This window comes from Staurois parvus, unplaced genomic scaffold (genome assembly GCF_062004578.1).
Source record: "Staurois parvus isolate SC_StPar_1 unplaced genomic scaffold, SC_StPar_1.0 ptg000006l, whole genome shotgun sequence".
In the NCBI taxonomy this organism is placed as follows: domain Eukaryota; kingdom Metazoa; phylum Chordata; class Amphibia; order Anura; family Ranidae; genus Staurois; species Staurois parvus.
Genome location: NW_028317802.1, coordinates 12,277,997 through 12,298,040, shown reverse-complemented (window position 1 = coordinate 12,298,040; position 20,044 = coordinate 12,277,997). Strand labels below are relative to the sequence as shown.

General features: G+C 43.4%; 1 protein-coding gene across 1 annotated transcript in view; it reads right to left on the bottom strand.

Annotated features, from left to right (window-relative positions):
• The window catches only part of LOC149474343 (histidine--tRNA ligase, cytoplasmic-like), a 155,108-nt gene that overhangs the window by 118,583 nt on the left and 16,481 nt on the right, over positions 1 to 20,044 (bottom strand). The window contains exons 2-4 of the mRNA XM_089661077.1: positions 19,135 to 19,382; positions 17,014 to 17,103; positions 16,793 to 16,912 (exon numbers count right to left, since the gene is read on the bottom strand). Of these exons, the coding sequence (XP_089517203.1) occupies positions 16,793 to 16,912; positions 17,014 to 17,103; positions 19,135 to 19,245 (321 nt within the window). The 5' untranslated portion in view covers positions 19,246 to 19,382. The remainder of the gene's footprint in view (positions 1 to 16,792; positions 16,913 to 17,013; positions 17,104 to 19,134; positions 19,383 to 20,044) is intronic.

Here is a 20,044-nt window from a genome sequence, read left to right as displayed (position 1 = left end):
ACGCATGCATTGGCAAACAAAGTGTATCTAAAGCCAAAAGACACAAATGTCTTGTTTCTTTAGTTTCATCTGGTGATCTGGCCAGTAACACACCTCATGTCTTAATGTGTGCACATATGGAGAAGCAATGGAAACACCTTTGGACTGCAGCAGTGCCCGGTATATTTAGACGGACTAAACATAAAAGTGACTAACAATTTAAAACGTAAATTCAGCCAACGCATTTTAAGCTGTTACAGAAAGTAATTTTTTCCTTTTTCGATAAAGGATTTAACTAAATGAATGAAAGCTGATCAATTTATGCACCCCTTTCAGTATTAAATGGTTTGTCTCAATCCTCTAACTCAGGGGTGGGCAAACTTTTTGACTTGAGGGCCGCAATGGGTTCATATATTGGACCCGGGGGCTGGACCAAGAGTAGATGAATGATGTGTATGTGTCATCCATAGTAAGTATAGTAATATTCCCCCATAGTAAGCATAGTAATTAATCCCCCATATAGTAATTCATCCCCCATAGTAATTCATCCCCCATATAGTAATTCATCCCCCATATAGTAATTCATCCCCCCTATAGTAATTCATCCCCCATATTGTGTCAATTCACTTACCTTTGCTCCGCGCGTTCCTCTCGCCCTGTTTCCGCGCCGTTCCGGTCTTCAGGGGGGACTGTGAGAGGAGCCTAGCTCCCCTGCTGTCCCGCCTCACGCTGCCCCGCCTACACACATCCTGACAGCCAATGTTTGCCACGCTCCGCGGGCCGGATTAAAAGGTCCGCCGGGCCGTATACGGCCCGCGGGCCGTAGTTTGCCCATTGCTGCTCTAACTGCTCCTCTGGCTGCACAACTTGGTCTGTTAAACTAGATTGAAAAATAACAAATTTGTTGGCTGGATCACCAGGTGAAAATAAAGGAAAAAAAAAGTCTAAAAAAGAAAAAACAATAGTACATTTAAAGAATGGTAAACTGCAAAATATTACATTTTTGCTTTTGAGTTTAGTTATGCCTAATTTCATTCAGTTAGGATTTACATCTATTTTAACTTTTTAAAAACAACACCTAAGAAACTTCCAGTATATCAGAAGCCCTGTAATGAATATACTATGTGTGTAACTATTTATTTCTGTCTGATTTTTGTTTTTAGGTGCGGGTTTAAAAATAAAAATGCATGCTTTTGGAGATATTTTATATTAGGTTGGAAAATCACCTTGTACAGTACTGAGTGGCTTTGATTGCCCAAGCCTGTTATCACTCTGCAAAAATTAAAGATAATTGCACGCAATGCTCAAAGTAAGGAGCACCTTTATTGAGCTGCTAATAATCAGTCAATAGCTAAAAATTGCTATGGTCAACATCATACCATAGGCAGGGTAGAGTGGTAAACGACATTTCTAAAATTTTGTGAAAACATGGAAACTTGCAAAAATATCTGTAACTGACATTTGCCATGAATTTAAATTAGACTGATGTAAAAGGAGTTGGAACATGCAATTAGAAATACAAATTAAGTATGACCAGTGTGATCCTACCCCCTTTTTGCTCAATAAGCAAACGGGTCCTTGACAAAGCCTAAATATTTCAGAAAATGTTAAAGTCAGGTACGTGATTTTGATGTCTGTAAGAACAGTCTGTAATACAGACGGATAACATACCGTATTTTTCGCTCCATAAGACGCACTTTTTTCCCCAAAAAATATGGGGGAAAATGTCTCTGCGTCTTATGGAGCGAATACTGACCAGTCCTCCACCTGTCACCGCCGCCGTGTTAGGGCCAGCGGCTGTCCCCTCCCACTGCAGCCTGTCCCCTCCCACTGCAGCCTGTCACCGAAGTTCACACTACCTTATCCCCTCCCTCAGCGGGCTGTCCCTGCAGCTCTTCATAGCAGGCAGTCCCCTCGCCGAACCCAGCCAGCTTGCTCTGCAGTCCGGTCCGCCCTGCAGGTGTGGCCTGTCCTCAGAGCTCGTCCCTGCTCCTGGCATGTCTATGTACTCTACTCCCTGCTCTGTAGTCTGGTCCGGTCTGCAGGTGTGGCCTGTCCTTACAGCTCCTCCCCTTTCCTGGCATGTGTCCATAGTGCGCTCCCTGCTCCGCAGTCGGTCCTATCAGCTGGTGTGACCTGTCTGCGGAGCTCAGTGCGCCCCCTGCCTTCTATAGACTGCCTTTTGTAAGTTAAAAATGACAGATGCTGGGAGTTGTTGTCCTTTTCCTTGATGTATGGTGTCAGATCATTTGATATTCTGGGTGGAGGGGCCCTGTTGGGACTTTATATGATGTAATATGTGTGCAGTCTCTGGTCATCCCCTGTACTGTGTCCGCAGTCTCTGGTCATCCCCTGTACTGTGTCCGCAGTCTCTGGTCATCCCCTGTACTGTGTCCGCAGTCTCTGGTCATCTCCTGTACTGTGTCCGCAGTCTCTGGTCATCTCCTGTACTGTGTCCGCAGTCTCTGGTCATCTCCTGTACTGTGTCCGCAGTCTCTGGTCATCTCCTGTACGGTGTCCGCAGTCTCTGGTCATCCCCTGTACTGTGTCCGCAGTCTCTGGTCATCCCCTGTACTGTGTCCGCAGTCTCTGGTCATCCCCTGTACTGTGTCCGCAGTCTCTGGTCATCCCCTGTACTGTGTCCGCAGTCTCTGGTCATCCCCTGTACTGTGTCCGCAGTCTCTGGTCATCCCCTGTACTGTGTCCGCAGTCTCTGGTCATCCCCTGTACTGTGTCCGCAGTCTCTGGTCATCCCCTGTACTGTGTCCGCAGTCTCTGGTCATCCCCTGTACTGTGTCCGCAGTCTCTGGTCATCCCCTGTACTGTGTCCGCAGTCTCTGGTCATCCCCTGTACTGTGTCCGCAGTCTCTGGTCATCCCCTGTACTGTGTCCGCAGTCTCTGGTCATCCCCTGTACTGTGTCCGCAGTCTCTGGTCATCCCCTGTACTGTGTCCGCAGTCTCTGGTCATCCCCTGTACTGTGTCCGCAGTCTCTGGTCATCCCCTGTACTGTGTCCGCAGTCTCTGGTCATCCCCTGTACTGTGTCCGCAGTCTCTGGTCATCCCCTGTACTGTGTCCGCAGTCTCTGGTCATCCCCTGTACTGTGTCCGCAGTCTCTGGTCATCTCCTGTACTGTGTCCGCAGTCTCTGGTCATCTCCTGTACTGTGTCCGCAGTCTCTGGTCATCTCCTGTACTGTGTCCGCAGTCTCTGGTCATCTCCTGTACTGTGTCCGCAGTCTCTGGTCATTTCCTGTACTATGTCTGCAGTCCATTGGTTCAGAATATTTTTTTTCTAGTTTTCTGCCTCTAAAACCTAGGTGCGTCTTATGGAGCGAAAAATACGGTAGTTTACATTCAATATAAAAATAAAACTTTAAATTATTTATTGAGGCAACTCATTGCTGTATTGTCTTCTGGGGAGATATGCTCACCATTCCCGGGGATCTTGTTAGAAGGAGGATGACAGTAGGCTCAATTCACAAAGCAGTATCTAACTGCAATAAAATACCTATTATATCTTGCAGGCAAACACGTAAATATCATGGTTGTTAAGGAGTGGGCCACCGCATCTTTAACAACCATGACTCATCTGCTGTCAGTGGGGTTCTCGGCTAACAGCAGAATGTAAACAAAATAATTGCTGGCATTTAAAAATTCACAAAAAAAACCCCAAAAAGTGTGGGATCTCCCCCAATTCATAGCAGGCCCCTAGGGTCTGGAACGGGTTTTAAGGGGGAACCCCACACCTAAATAAAAAAATAAAATGGCATTAGGTTTCCCTAAAATCCATACCAGACCCTTATCCAAGCATGCAGCCCTTGAGGCAGGAAAGGGGGGGAAAGCAAGCACCCCTCACCCCCCCTAAACCATACCAGACCACATGCCCTCAACATGGGGACAAGGGCCTCTTTCCCACAACCCTGGGCAGTGGTTGTGGATGCCTGAGGAGGGGGGGGGGGGGGGCTTATCAGAAGCTGGAAACCCTCTTTAACAAATACAACCCCAGATCCAGCATTCCCCATGTGAATGAGAACTGTAAAGTAAATAAAAACACACAGCCAGTTTTTTTTTCAGTACATTTTTATTGGTATAAAAGATACATAACGCCGGGGTAGGTACACAAGTATGAGCATTTGCATGGAGTATGCCAAGTAATACATAGTAGAACATAGCAGATAGGAGCGCAGGGGAATTGAAGATAATATGGTTGTCTTCGTGAATATTTTCCTGTGCGTCCAGATCTTCCAACGTTTTTCAAATGTTGCACAGGTTTGAAAATGAATGGCTAATAAGTGTTCATATGTGCGATTGTGCTGGACTATGGTGATCACTTCTGAGATGTTGGGGGAATCTATTGATTTCCATTTTTCTAGTACTATTGTTCAAACTGCTAAGAGTATATGGGTGAATACGGGTCTAAAAGAGGAAGGGAGTGTATCTATGCCTAGGTTTAGTAGTGCTAGGCTTGAATTTGGGTTGAGTAGAATGCTTGTTGTGAATGATAAGAGTTGAAATACCCGCTTCCAAAAGCTAGTTCGGCTAGGGCGGGTGTCGGCAACCCGCGGCTCTGGAGCCACATGCGGCTCTTTTTCACCTTTCCTGCGGCTCCGGAGCACACTGCCCACCAGGTGACAGGCAATAGGGTCGGCAAGCCGCGGCTCTTTTAATGCAGCTCTTCTGTGTGCCGGGCGCCCGCTGGCAAACATTGGCTGTCAGGATGTAGGCGGGGCAGCCCGGATGTAGGCGGGGCAGCGTGACGAACTCCTCTCCTCTCACAGTCCGTCCTGAAGACCAGAACGGCGCGGGAACCCAGCGAGAGGAACGCGCGGAGCAAAGGTAAGTGAATTCACACAATATGGGGATGAATTACTATAGGGGGGATGAATTACTATAGGGGGGATGAATTACTATAGGGGGGATGTATTTTCAGTTTTAAAAATGTTTCTCTCAAAATAAATTTCAATCGTGGTTTTGGCGAGATTTGGCTCAGTCGAAAAAAAAGGATGTGATTATGACGATACACTGTGGCCCTGATTAACCCTTTGCTTACTGGGCCCTTAAACCCCCTTCATGACCAGAGCGTTTTTTGCAATATATGCAGTGTCGGATTTGTTTTAAATGTTGCAATGGTTTTGCGGCTCCCAGTCTTTTTTTCCCTCTCGGAAACGGGTCCAAGTGGCTCTTTATGTCTTAAAGGTTGCAGACCCCTGGGCTAGGGCATTCCCAGAATGTGTGAATATGTCCTATTTGGCCACACTGACACCAGCATAGGGAGGATGCCGAAGGGGAAAATCTGGCAAATTTGCAGGAAGTGTAGTGCCATCGGTTAGTTATCTTAATTGTCATCTTCTAGTGGTTGCAGATTGCCACTGGTATTCTGTGATGGAGAATTGTAGGTCAATTTCCCATTTCAGCTTAGTGTTAGTCTTGGTGAAGATCAACTTATTATGTAAAATGCTGTAAAAAAGGGATATGCCCTTTTCTCCTGGCTTTTATATGGTATAAAATTTTGGGATGTATTTGTGGCTCTGGGATAGAGTATTTAGTCAAAAAATGTAGGATACAAGTACAGGTAAAGTGAAGTGCTCTAGGGAGACTAAACACTGCTATTATAGAGTCTATATGTTTGGGGTTTATGTCATATAGGAAATTATTGACTTTAGGCCGTAGTGTGTAAAGGGACTCGTATTGACCATGGGTATGACAGCATCTGGAATATGTAGAGGAAATCTGATGATCTCGCACCTGGTTGCATTTACCTTTTGGTTATGTAAGAGTCTACATGCCAGCAGTGATGCTTGTATGGGAGGGGTAGTGTGGAAACATCCCATGGCCTCCATAGGTCTCCAAAACGGAGTGTATATAGATTATAGTTAATGCATTTTCTACTAGTCAAAGTGGGCTGTCTGTGCCTCTGGACCAGTGTTTAATTTGGTCCACGTGGACCGCCAAGTAGTAGTCTCGGATATCTACTAAACCTGTACTTCATATTGACCTGTGTGGGCTTAAACAGGAGTTTACGATGTACGAACATGTAGGTTTTCACCATTCCAGATAAATGTTTGCAGTGACTCGACAAGGGTTTGAAGTATTGGTCTGGTATAGGGATAGGTAACACTCTGAATATATATAAGAGTTGAGGTAATATTTTAATGGCTGCAAGCCTTCCCATCCATGATAGTTCATGTTGTGATATGGGTTTTATTTGATTAGTTATTTTAGAAATGAGAGATGTTAGGTTGGTCTTGGCGGGGGGGGGAATAGAGGTAGCAGTTAATGTGATTCCCAAATATGGTATCACTTGCGTATTCCAGGTAAAGGGAAGTTTACATTGGAGGGCTTGTTTAGTGTCAGCTCTTACTCCTAAATTTAAGATAAGAGATTTTGTGAAGTTGACATTATAATAGGAGATATTGCTAAAGTGTGATAACACGTGGTGGGCTTGAAGAAGTGAAGTGGCTGGGTTGGTTAGCATTAGGATAACGTCATCTGTGAATAGGTTGATGACGTGTGGTTTTGTACTGAAAATTAAAGGATGTGAGTGGACTGCTTTTGCTAGTGATTTGGTCATTAGATTAAAGATAGTTGGAGAGAGGGGGCAACCCTGTCAACTCCTGTTAGAAATTACGAATGTTTTCTATAATAGACCTGATGTGTAAACCTGTGTGGTTGAAGAAGAGTAGGAGTGCCATTATAAACAGAGAATATGGAACCTTGGAATCCAAATTTAGATAGCACCATCGACATAGTACCAGTTGAATCGAATGAACTCTCTGCATCAATGGAAAGTAGCAGAGAAGAAGTTTTATTAGAATAGTGTACAATATTCAATATCTTTCTGGTGGCATCAGAAGCCTGCCTCCCCCTTACAAAACCCATCTGGTTATGTTGCACTAATGATGGAATAATATATCTTAAACGTTTAGCTAGTAGTTTAGCGTAGACTTTGATATCTGTGTTTAATAGTGAAATTGGCCAAGATGGCTGGAGTGGTGGGATCTTTCCCAGGTTTGGGTATAGCGACTACTACATATGCTTTCAGCATTTCCGGCGGAAGGGAAGAGGTGTGGGCAGCTTTAGTGAAGACTGTTTGCATGAGTGGGGACAGAATTGTTTGGAATAATATGAAGTATTCATTGGAAAGGCCATCTGGGCCTGGTGATTTTCCATTAAGTAAGGATTCTATGATCTTTTCAATTTCTGAGGTGTTGAAGGGTGTGTTCAGCCTCTGGAGCAGTTCTGAAGTGAGAGTGCGAAGGTGAATGTTTTGTAAAAAACTTTATATACCGTCAGTGATAGGTTGGGGTGTTTGTGGGTCATCTTTTAAGTTATAGAGTGCTCCGTAGTAGTCAGCAAATTGATTAGCAATTTCCTGAGGGTTAATAATTTTACGATGTAGAGTGGGATGGAGTAAGAGTGAAATCTTTCTTTTGATCCGTATTGCTTTTATGCTATTGGCTAAATATTTGCCTGCTCTATTTACATTAGCATATGATTGTAGTTTTAAATGGAGAGTTTTGTCATGGTGTGAGAGTAGTTCACTTAATTCTTCCCTGAGTTTCTTAAGAGTGTTAGAGATACGAGGTGTAGATATATTTTTATTTGGGTCTCTAAGGTGTGAATCTCAGAAAGAAGAGAGTTGAGTTTGAGGTTGCAGTGTTTCTTTGCCTTGGCCCCTTGTTGTATGAGGATGCCCCTGATGAATGCTTTATGGGCATTCCATAGAATGTAGGGGTTGTCTACCGACTCAGTACTCTATATCTGTTGTGGAAGAATTCCGTGAGATGCTGAGAGACAGTGGAATTCCGTGAGATGCTGAGAGACAGTGGAATACTGTTTTGGGTCTTGTAGAATTCTAAGGTTGCAACACCAGATGGGGACAGAGGAGGAGACAAGTCCCTCCTCCACTGTTATAAAAATGGCTGCATGGTCAGACTATGTCATCTCATGGATGTGCGAGAAGGATATTTTGTGTAGTAACCATTTGTCAGTAACAAACAAATCTATGCGAGAGTAGGTACGGTGAGAATAATGTATAATCTCTTTCACTTGCATGTTGGCACCTCCATACATCATAAACATCTTCTATGTGGAACAGGTGCCATAGTGAATTTATGTTGTTTTTTCCATGGGAGATAAAGAGTCCAATCTGGGGTCTACTGTGAGGTTGAAGTCTCCACATATAAGAATATGTCAATATTTTCTGGAGGTTATGGGCTTGAAAAGTTTACGTTGATGTCACAGATGAGTATGATATATCTTGCTTAGATACTAGAAAGTGGGTTTCCTGCACACTTAGTATATCAGCCTTACTTTTAACGGCCTCTTTCCACATAGAAAAGCACTTTGCAGGGTAGTTTAGCCCCTTGGCATTAAGTGATAAGCATTTAAAAGTCATTATTGGAGGGTTTATTGGAGCTTAGTAAGTTGAAAGTTAAGTCACTCACAGTTGCAGTTGGCCAAGGTCGAATGGAGATTCTTACTTCTGGTCTCAGTATGGGCTTCGGTCACTGGAGATGTTCGATGCAGGTGGATTGGAGATTTTGGAGGTTTCATCTTCAGTTTCAGCTCTATGTGTACCGAACAGTAAGAGGGGTTCTCAGAACAAAAGAAGGGTCAGTAAAACAAAATTGAAACAGTAATATGAACAATAAAAAGAGGACCCGATGGTGGGTCCGGATGCAGAAAGGTCTGCTGGTGTGTCCAGGGGGGAAAAAGAAAAGATGTGCATTACTATCCCTTGGCCGGGGGAGATATAAACTTTTAGTAGAGTAGTGCTTGGAATTAGGAGCCTCCATTGGTGTGTTTTTTGGAGGATCTTTCTTGGGGTGCTATTTGCCACTCATTTTGCATAGTTTTGGGTCTTGTGGCTGGTGGAGTAGCAGGTGCTGATTCAGGGAGAATTCCCCAGAGGAGGAGAGCATCCAGCCCTTCTTCAATTGTTGAAATATTTGTGGTGGCATGGTTATAGGTGATGGAGAGGGTAGCGGATATTGTGTGCGATACGGAGGCTCCTGAACGCCTTTGTAATGGTCGCTAGATTCCGACGGCGCTGAAGTGTGTGCCTGGAAAGATCTGGGAGTAGTTGGGAGTGATGCATACTGCTCTGGGAGGTTGTCAGCTTTGCGGAATGTGACCATTAGCTGTTCTTTCACATGGTAAAAATTCACCCTTAATTAGGACATCTCTGGGTATCTCAGCAGGTGCAAAAGAGGGTTTCGACACTCGATGTACTCTGTCTACTGTAACTTTGTGTGCTGACAATGAGGGTGCTAGTGTTGAAAACAGGTTCTGTACATATTGTTGTAGCTGGGGGGCAGGTAAGGCCTCTGGGATGCATCTTATTTTTAGGTTGTTTCGACTGGGCCTGTTTTCTAGGTCAGCTATCTTGTCGTTTAGCCAGACAATTTCCTCTTTTTGGTCGTTATGGCCATCTACTAGGGCAGTGGTGGCGAACCCGTGGCACGCGTGCCACAGCCGGCACGCCGAGCCTTATCTGTGGGCACGCCAGGAGAATCCAGCGGCGCGCTGTCTTCCCGGCTGTAGTGTGCGTGACAGCCGGGTCCCAAGTGCGCATGCACAAGAAGCAGTGCTCCTTGTGAATGGTAAGGCGGTACCTGGGACACATGACAGATCCCAGAAGCCGCCGGACCAATCACAAAGCGCAGCGCTTCTCGCGCATGCGCACTGGGCATCCGGCTGTCCGACGAGCGCCCACACTACAGAAGCCGGGAAGACAGCGCGCGGCTGGATCGAGGAACAGGTAAGATAAAAAAAAAAAAACTCTGCGGAAGTAAGAGCGGGTACCTGTCAAATTCAGGTACCCGCTCCCCCTCCCTCCCCAAAGGTCAGCAGTCATCCCTGTGCTGTCCGCAGTCTCTGGTCATCCCTGTGCTGTGTCCCCAGTCTCTGGTCATCCCTGTGCTGTGTCCCCAGTCTCTGGTCATCCCTGTGCTGTGTCCCCAGTCTCTGGTCATCCCTGTGCTGTGTCCCCAGTCTCTGGTCATCCCTGTGCTGTGTCCCCAGTCTCTGGTCATCCCTGTGCTGTGTCCCCAGTCTCTGGTCATCCCTGTGCTGTGTCCCCAGTCTCTGGTCATCCCTGTGCTGTGTCCCCAGTCTCTGGTCATCTCCTGTGCTGTGTCCCCAGTCTCTGGTCATCTCCTGTGCTGTGTCCCCAGTCTCTGGTCATCTCCTGTGCTGTGTCCCCAGTCTCTGGTCATCTCCTGTGCTGTGTCCCCAGTCTCTGGTCATCTCCTGTGCTGTGTCCCCAGTCTCTGGTCATCTCCTGTACTGTGTCCCCAGTCTCTGGTCATCCCTGTACTGTGTCCGCAGTCTCTGGTCATCCCTGTACTGTGTCCGCAGTCTCTGGTCATCCCTGTACTGTGTCCGCAGTCTCTGGTCATCCCTGTACTGTGTCCGCAGTTCTGGTCATCCCTGTACTGTGTCCGCAGTCTCTGGTCATCCCTGTACTGTGTCCGCAGTCTCTGGTCATCCCTGTACTGTGTCCGCAGTCTCTGGTCATCCCTGTACTGTGTCCGCAGTCTCTGGTCATCCCTGTACTGTGTCCGCAGTCTCTGGTCATCTCCTGTACTGTTAATTAGTTTGCACTACTGTACGAGTTGTTTTTTCTAAACCAAAAGCTTGATATTCAGGTTTCATTGCAGTGTTGGCACTTTGAAAGAAATAAGTTGGTTTTGGGTTGCAGTTTGGGCACTCGGGCTCAAAAAGGTTCGCCATCACTGTACTAGGGTATTGAAGGACACAGAGTACTCGCCCATTGTGTTTTCAATGTGACCTATCCTGTCACCCAAAACTTGTACATCAGCTTGGCACGGTTTCACACCTGTCACTATGTCAGCTTGAAGGGATGCTTTGAGTGAGAATAAAATCTCTTTTAGCATACAGTGCTTTGAAAAAGTATTCATATCCCTTGAAATTTTCCACATTTTGTCATGTTACAACCAAAAATGTCAATGTACTGTATTTTATTGGGATTTTATGTGATAGACCAATACAAAGTGGCACATAATTGTGAAGTGGAAAGAAAATGATAAATGGTTTTAAACTTTTTTACAAATAAATATCTAAAAAGTGTGGTGTGCATTTGTATTCAGCCCCCTTTACTCTGATACCCCTAACTAAAATCTAGTGGAACCAATTGCTTCAGAAGTCACCTAATGACCTGTGTGACATTTAATCTCAGTATGAATACAGCTGTTCTGTGAAGCCCTCAGGAGGTTTACTAGAGAACATTGGTGAACAAACAGCATCATGAAGGCCAAGGAACACACCAGACAGGTCAGGGATAATGTTGTGGAAAGGTTTAAAGCAGGGTTAGGTTATAAAAAAATATCCCAAGCTTTGAACAACTCACAGAGCACTGTTCAATCCATCATCCTGAAATAGAAAGAGTATGGTACAACTGAAAACCTACCAAGACATGGCCATCCACCTAAACTGACAGGCCAGGCAAGGAGAGCATTAATCATAGAAGCAGCCAAGAGGCCCATGGTAACTCTGGAGGAGCTGCAGAGATCCACAACTTACGTGAGAGAATCTGTCCAAAAGGACAACTATTAGTTGTGCACTCCACAAATCTGGCCATTATGGAAGAGTGGCAGGAAGAAAGCCATTGTTGAAAGAAAGCCATAAGAAGTCCCGTTTGCAGTTGGCAAGAATTCTTGTGGGGGACATAGCAAACATGTGGAAGAAGGTGCCTTGGTCAGATGAGACCAAAACTGAATCACCGTGAAACATGCTGGTGACAACATCATGTTGTGGGGATTCTTTTCTTCAGCAGGGACAGGCAAGCTGGTCAGAGTTGACAAAATGGATGGAACCAAATACAAGGCAATCTTAGAAGAAATCCTGTTAGAGTCTACAAAAGACTTGAGACTGGGATGGAGGTTCACCTTCCAGCAGGACAAAGACCCTAAACATATAGCCAGAGCTACAATGGAATGGTTTAGGTCAGAGCATATGCATGTGTTAGAATGGCCCAGTCAAAGTCCAGATCAAAATCCAATTGAGAATCTGTGGCAAGACTTAAAAATTGCGGTTCACAGTTGCTCTTCATCCAATCTGACAGAGCTTGAACTATTTTGCAAAAGAATGATGGTCAAAAATTCCACTCTAGATGTGCAAAGCTGGTAGAGACATACCTAAAAATGCTTGCAGCTGTAATTTCAGCGAAAGGTGGCTCTACAAAAGTATTGACTCACGGTGGCTGAATACAAATGCACGCCACACTTTTCACATATTTATTTATAAAAAAAAAAAAAAAAAAATGTTGAAATCCATTTATCATTTTCCTCTCACTTCAGAATTACAGTGAGGAACAGAAGGATTTGAACACCCTGCGATTTTGCAAATTCTCCCAATTTGAAATCATGGAGGGGTTTCAAATTCACATTGTAGGTGCATTCCCACTCTGAGAGACAGAATTTAAAAAACAATTCAGGAAATCACATTGTATGATTTTTAAAGAATTTATTTGTCTTTCACTGCTGAACATAAATATTTGAACACCTTAGAAAATCAGTGTTAATATTTGGTACAGAAGCATTTGCTTGCAATTACAGAGGTCAAACGTTTCCTGTAGTTCTTGACCAGGTTTGCACACACTGCAACAGGGATTTTGGCCCACTCCTCCACACAGATCTGCTCTAGATCTGTCAGATTTTGGGGCTGTCGCTGAGCAACACGGAGTTTCAGCTCCCTCCAAAGATGTTCTATTGGATTTAGGTCTGGAGACTGGCTAGGCCACTCCAGAACCTTGACATGCTTCTTACGGAGCCACTCCTTGGTTATCCTGGCTGTGTGCTTCGGGTCATTGTCATGTCAGAAGACCCAGCCACGACCCATCTTCAATGCTCTGAGGGAAGGAGGTTGTTGCGCAAAATCTCACACTAAATGACCCCATTCATCCTCTCCTTAATACAGTGCAGTCGTCCTGTCCCCTTGGCAGAAAAGCACTCCCAAAGCATGATGTTACCACCCCCATGCTTCACAGTAGGGATAGTGTTCTTGGGATGCAACTCATCCTTCTTTTTCCTCCAAACACGACGAGTGAAGTTTAGACCAAAACGTTCTACTTTGGTCTCATCTGACCACATGACTTTCTCCCATGCCTCCTCTGGATCATCCAGATGGTCATTGGCAAACTTCAGATGGGCCTGGACATGTGAGGACTTGAGCAGGGAAACCTTCCGTGCAATGCATGATTTGAAACCATGACGGCGTAGTGTTCTACCGACAGTGACCTTTGAAACTGTGGTCTCAGCTCTCTTCATGTCATTGACCAGCTCCTCCTTTGTAGTTCTGGGCTAATTCCTCACCTTTCTTATCATCAATGATACCCCACGAGGTGAGATCTTGCATGGAGCCCGAGTCCGAGGGAGACTGACAGTCGTCTTTAGCCTCTTCCATTTTCTAACAATTGCTCCAACAGTTGATCTATTTTCACCAAGCTGCTTGGCAATTGCCCCGTAGCCCTTTCCAGCCTTGTGGAGGTCCACAATTTTGTCTCTGGTGTCTTTTGACAGCTCTTTCGTCTTGCCCATGGTAGTAGTTGGCGTCTGACTGACTGTGGGGTGGACAGGTGTCTTTAAAGAGCTCAGACAGGTGCTACTAAGTTAGATTAATGAGTGGAGTAGAGGTGGACTTTTTAAAGGCACAGTAACAGGTCTTTGAGAGACAGAATTCTTCCTGTTTCTTAGGTGTTCAAATACTTATGTTCAGCAGTGCAAGACAAATAAATTCTTTAAAAATCATACAATGTGATTTCCTGAATTGTTTTTTAAATTCTGTCTCTCAGAGTGCGAATGCACCTACAATGTGAATTTCAGACCCCTCCATGATTTCTGAGTGGGAGAACTTGAAAAAAATCGCAGTGTTCAAATACTTCTGTTCACCAACATTCAGCTCCTGCTGCTAAATAAACCAAGCTGCTGAGCCACCAGATGACATCACCGGGTGACCCCCCACCCCTTCTGACCTCATTGATCTAGCATGCCATGGTCGATGACATCAATAGGGGGTGGGGTTCCCCATGTTGAGTGCCTGGTATGGTTCTGGGCTGCATGCTCGGATAAGGGTCTGCTATAGATTTTGGGAAGGACCCACTCCATTTTTTTAAAAAATCTTGGCGTGGGGTTTCCCTTAAAATCCACAACATACCCGTAGGGCTTGGTTTGGACTGGAGGGACCCCCAAACTGTTATTTTCAACCTTTTCTAAATGCCAGCAATTCTTTTGTTTACATTCTGCTGTCAGCGGGGAATCCCACTGATAGCAGATGAGTCCTAGTCGTTAAGGACATGGGCAGCCTTAGCAAACAACTATTTACTGGTTAAGGACGCTGGCTGGTTCCGGCTCCTTGACACCCAGCTGAAATAGAATACATACTTTAACTATAGCATGCCTGGACCACTTCTTATTTATCACATGCATTTACTTATTTCATAGTTACATAGTTAGTCTGGTTGAAAAAATACAAGTACGTTATACAATCCCATATACACAATCCTACGTATACCTACACTTGATCCAGAAGAAGGAAAAAAAAAAAAAACCCCAGCAAAGCATGATCCAATTTCCTCCAGCAGGGAAAAAAATTCCTTCCTGATCCCCCAAGAGGCAATTGGATATTCCCTGGATCAACTTTACCCATAAATGTTAGTATCCAGTTATATTATGTGCATTTAGGAAAGAAACCAAGCCTGTTTTAAAGCAATCTACTTAAATGGCCAGAACCAGCTCTTAAGGGAGCATATTCCACATTTTCACAGCTCTTCCTGTGAAAACGCCTTTCCGTATTTGAGTGCCCCCTTGTCCTCTGTGATGACCTTAAAGTGAATAACTCTACACCAAGTTCACTATATGGACCACCAATGTATTTATACATGTTGATCATATATTCCCTTCTCAAGAATAAATTCAGTTCCTCTAATCTTTCTTCATAGCTGAGCTCCTCTATGCCTCTTATTGGTTGCCCTTCTCTGCATTTTCTCCAGTTCCTGGATATTCTTTTTGTGAATTGGTGCCAAAAACTGAACTGCATATTCCAGATGCAGTCTTACTAATGATTTGTACAGGGGTAAAATGATATCTCTGTCTCTCGAGTCCATACCTCTGTTAAAATAAGAAAGGATTTTGCTCGCATTAGAAACTGCAGCTTGGCATTGCATGCCATTATTAGGCTTGTGACCTACCAGAACTCCCAGATCCTTCTCCACCATTGATTCCCCTAGTTGTACTCCCCCTAGTATGTATGATGCATGCATATTCTTAGCCCCAAATGCATAACTTTAAATTTATCAACACTAAAGCTCATTTGCCACATAGTTGCCCAATTAAACAGTGCATTGAGGTCAGCTTGTAGGTTGAATACATCCCGTAAGGATGTTATTCCACTGCAATCACTTGGTGTTACCTTCTAAAGACTGAAATGTTACTTTTCATCCCAGACCCTATATCATTTATAAATATATTAAAAAGTAAGAGTCCCGACACTGAACTTGGGGTACACCACTAACAACCCTGGACCATTCAGAGTATAAATCAGTAACCACTACTCTCTGAATATGGTCTATTATCCAGTTTTCTATCCATTTACAAACTGATTTTCCAAGCCTGTAGACTTTACCTTACACATTAGCCATGTGTGGGGAACTGTGTCAAATGCTTTGGCAAAATCCAAAGTTTACTACATCCACAGTCACCCCTCTGTCCAAGGTTTTGCTCACCTCCTCATAAAAAGAAATCAGATTTGTTTGACAACTTCTGTCTTTCATGAATCCATGCTGTCTGTTGCTTAAAATATTTTTTTCCAGCAAAAATATGTGGTCAATAAATTAAACTCTCCAGTATCTTCCGAACTACACAAGTTAAACTAACAGGTCTATAGTTACTTGGTAAAGACTTTGACCCCTTTTTAAATATAAGAACCACATTGGCCTTACGCCAATCCAGTGGTACTATGGAAGTCATTAAAGAGTCCCTAAACATTAGAAGTAATGGCTTTAAAATGACAGAGCTCAATTCTTTTGGGACCCGTGGGTGTATGCCATTTGGTCCAGGTGCTTTATTCACTTTTTTTCTCTCTAAATATTTCTGGACCATATCAATTTTGAGCCATTGTGGATCATTTGGAGCTGTGTTAATATCATTCCTATTATGGACCTAAAGAATGCTCCTTTGTATATACAGACATTAAGAAGGTATTTACGTAATACATTTGCCTTATCTTTGTCCTCAGTCACCCACTCTAGATTATATTGTAAAGGGCCTTCATGCCCAGACCTGCCCTTTTTACTATTAATATATTTGAAAAATTTTTGTGGTTGTCTTATTATCTTTTGCAATCTGTAGCTAGTTTTGAATTTTGGCGGCCCCGATTTCCTTTTTTTAGATCCTTGGAAATTTGTTCTCTCAAATTTGAGTGTTTTATTTCCTTTAGTGAATTGACTTTAAAGACGTTTTATGCGATATTTACTGAGCATTTTTGCTTTTTGAGGTAAATACTGCATGAAGGGATAGTGAATTGAAATTTTCAGTATTGCAAGCTGTGTTTGGGAAAAATGCGTCAGATCACCTAAAAACTGCATGCGATCTGCTTTAGTGAATTGAGCCCAGTGTTTCTTGCACTACGAAAGCTGGTAAGTATAATATCTAATTTTTTTTCCATGCAGGTCTTTTAAAAACTTTTACTCTGTATTTTAATGCAGGGCATTTAAAAAGCAGACCTTGCAGGGAAAACTTTAACATCATGATATAGCTGAACTGAACATTGACATTCTTCCACAAAACTAACCTTCAGCTCAAATACTGGTGTGTCAATACTTTCGGCACCATGGCGTTTAAAACACTTCTCTACTATGTTGAATACCTTCCCACGAATAGCCATCTGTTTAGGGTGAACATCATGTGTTCCCTATAAAAAACAAGACAAACAGGAAAATATAAATCTGCTAATTATCCTTTTATTCACTTTAACTTATGATGGAAAAGAGCTACAAAAAAGGAAACATTTACTTTTGGAGCCTTGAGTACAGGGTTTTGCTTTTTCTCTCCGCAAATTGACTTTGCAGTTGCATCTTCATGTGCAAATACCCTTCTTGTAGCCTGAAAATGGAAACAGAGGGTCATCCATATAAGAAAATAAAGTAAAACATTGCTTATAAAAAGTGGGCAGACTACAGAGTATATATATCAAAATGAAGATATAAAAAGATGGCTGTGGCTTCAATAATAAATGCCTACCCAAGAGCAAATGTTGCTACGGGAAAGGTTTTTTTAAAATGGGCAGTGGTTTAGGGGTAGGAAGGGAGAATTACAGGACAGAACAGTGACATAGGGTGCTGGAGAATGGTGCCGTAGATCATGGAGGGGGAAACATGCATCCAAGACTCCTAGAAGTTTTGAATGCTGTAGAGTCTGGTGGAGGCTGCAGTGCTGGAATAGGGTGAAGAAAGGAAACACTGGCTGTCGGAGTAATGAACATAATACCTCTTTTTTGAAAGGGAACTTTTAACTGGATTTTGTTAAAGAATAAGTTCACCTTTTAGTAAAAAATGCACTTTATTTTGCAGGTAAAAAAATGTGCATTTATTATTTCTGTCTGCAGGAGCATGTAAACCATTGCACCAGCAATCAGCAAATTGCTGGTGCCATGCAGGTCTCCTGCAGATCTGTCAGTATAACTGCTGGCCTGTACAGGATATACAAGTAAGCAGATATACCGACAGGAAGAATGAAGGAACAACCACGGTGCTTCACAGCGCCAGGTAGTTCACTGAGGACGAAGAGCTGACAGCCGCAAAGGCTGTCAGGACTTGTAGTCTCTCATTCACAGAGGACTGTGATTGAGTGACGAGGCCAGGAGTTTTTTTTTTTTTGACAGCTGCAGGTTGTCAAAGTGGGAAGCAGGGAACGGTCTGATTGTAATATTCTACATGTTACATCCTGAATATGGGTGTAACAAGTTACAAAAGGGGAACGTATCCTTTAAGGGCCTGTCGCTTTACTGTTCCCTGCAACAAAAGTCGTATGTTACTCACAGCACTGGAGACCTGCCTACCTTCATGCCAATATGGCGCTACAGCCTCTGACAGACTCTTCAGCATTTCACACTTCTAGGAGTGCTGGATACTTATGTCCCCACTGTCTGGACCCCCTAAATCACTGCTGTGTCCTGCAATGATGAAAGGTTCCTTCCTTCAGACCCTATGTCCCTGCAAAGAGAAGGAATTGCAGGCATGGGCCACTGACATTCAACAGGACTTTTTTTTAATTTACTCTTTTACTACTGATTACAGTCCAGCCCCCAAACAGTCTGATGGAAAGTGAACAGGACCTGTGTTTAAAAAAATCTGTGGACCGCTCAAAAGACATGCGGATGCCAGTACTGTTCTCCTGGGGGGCTAGCTGGAAAAAGCTGTAGAGCAAGGAACTGCCTGCTTCATTCATGCTCTGGACTTTTGCCCCTCTCCTGCAATTTCTTGAATATTACCCCACCAGTCATCAGATCATTAGTCAATAGGAGGGCAAAGAGAATAGCATTTTTATTTCCACTTGCCTCTGACACGGGTGCATTTTTTTTATTTACTCCTACTGGTCACAGTCCAGCTCCCAAACAGTCTGACAGTGAACAGACACTTTGTTTAAAACATTTGGAGAACCCCTCAAAAGACTTGATGTCACTACTGTGCTGCTTAATGTTTATCTTGCAGCTAGCTAAAGAAAGCTGCATGATGACCTGCAATGCAAGGATCTCCCTACTTCAATAAGCAGTAGGAGTGGTGGAGGTAACAAAGGTCCACAAAGTGAATGAATATTACCCACCCAGTCCATGGATCACTAAGCTTCAGGAAGACAGCTCAGAATTTAGCAAGCAAAAGGCCAGCTCCTCAACAAGGCATAGTAAATCCAAGTAATACTGGTGGCTAGTCCTTTGTATTTTGCTTTCCTATTCTGAGCATAAAGAGTTTTTTACGTTATTGGGGTTATTAAAGAATAATTCCAGGCATCGGCTCTACATGTCCTGGGCATCAGGCAATAGGAATCGAACATCCCTGGACACAGGAAGAATGATAAGTGGAAAAAGGTTGATATGGAAGTCATTTCAAAGCACTTGTGTAATTTATAGGCATTTACCTGAAAACTGCGACAAGCAGCCACTGCACTTGCAGCTGTGGAACAAACTACCTTTCTCTGGCCAACTAGCAAGTTCCAGCATAACGTTGATCGGCATATCAAGGTTGCCATTTTAAATTCTGCAGGCTTCTTAAATATAGCTCATTCTTCAGCTCAAACCATACGGGGTTTACATTTTCTATGACCCATAATCAGTCAGTCATTCTGTTAATATGCTCTACATCAAAAAGGTTGGGTAATGCATAAACCTAGAAAAAAAATATTAATATTATAAAAATGGTAATAAAATATATTTTAAAAATTGCATAGTGCAGCTAATGACTAAAAGTCATATAAAAAAAAAGTATATAAAAGAAAAAAATGTGGTGCGTGATCTCATCATAAATAGAACCATAAGCTTTAAAAACACAAAGTGACAGTCCAAGAAAATGTTTTATTTTTCCAGTAATAAACGTCCAATCCAGTATATGCTGTGTTATCATCCAGCAATAATCAACACCATGCTTGACTTGTGACCCCACTCCCTGCTCACCTTGACCTATAGATTATAATAGGCCAAAAACTCACTTTAGAAGGAAAATATGTCTCCAAATTTCTGATCCATGACGTGTTCCTTCCATGTATTATGGTTCTTTAAACTCCAGATCCGTGCAAAATAAAACAAACACATACCATAGTGCAACAACATTTTATAAACCCAAAAATTAAATGTGTTACATTATCCACTCACATTAAACACAATTTATGCAACTTGGAATTATAGTGAACATATATGCATTACTCCACCGTGCCGACTATATTGTGATGTTTCCCATCACCGGGTAGGTGCACCATGCACTCACCTTCTTCCCTGACCTAGCAAATAGGTCATACACGCTTAGGGATGAAACCAAATTCTGCTTATCCACTG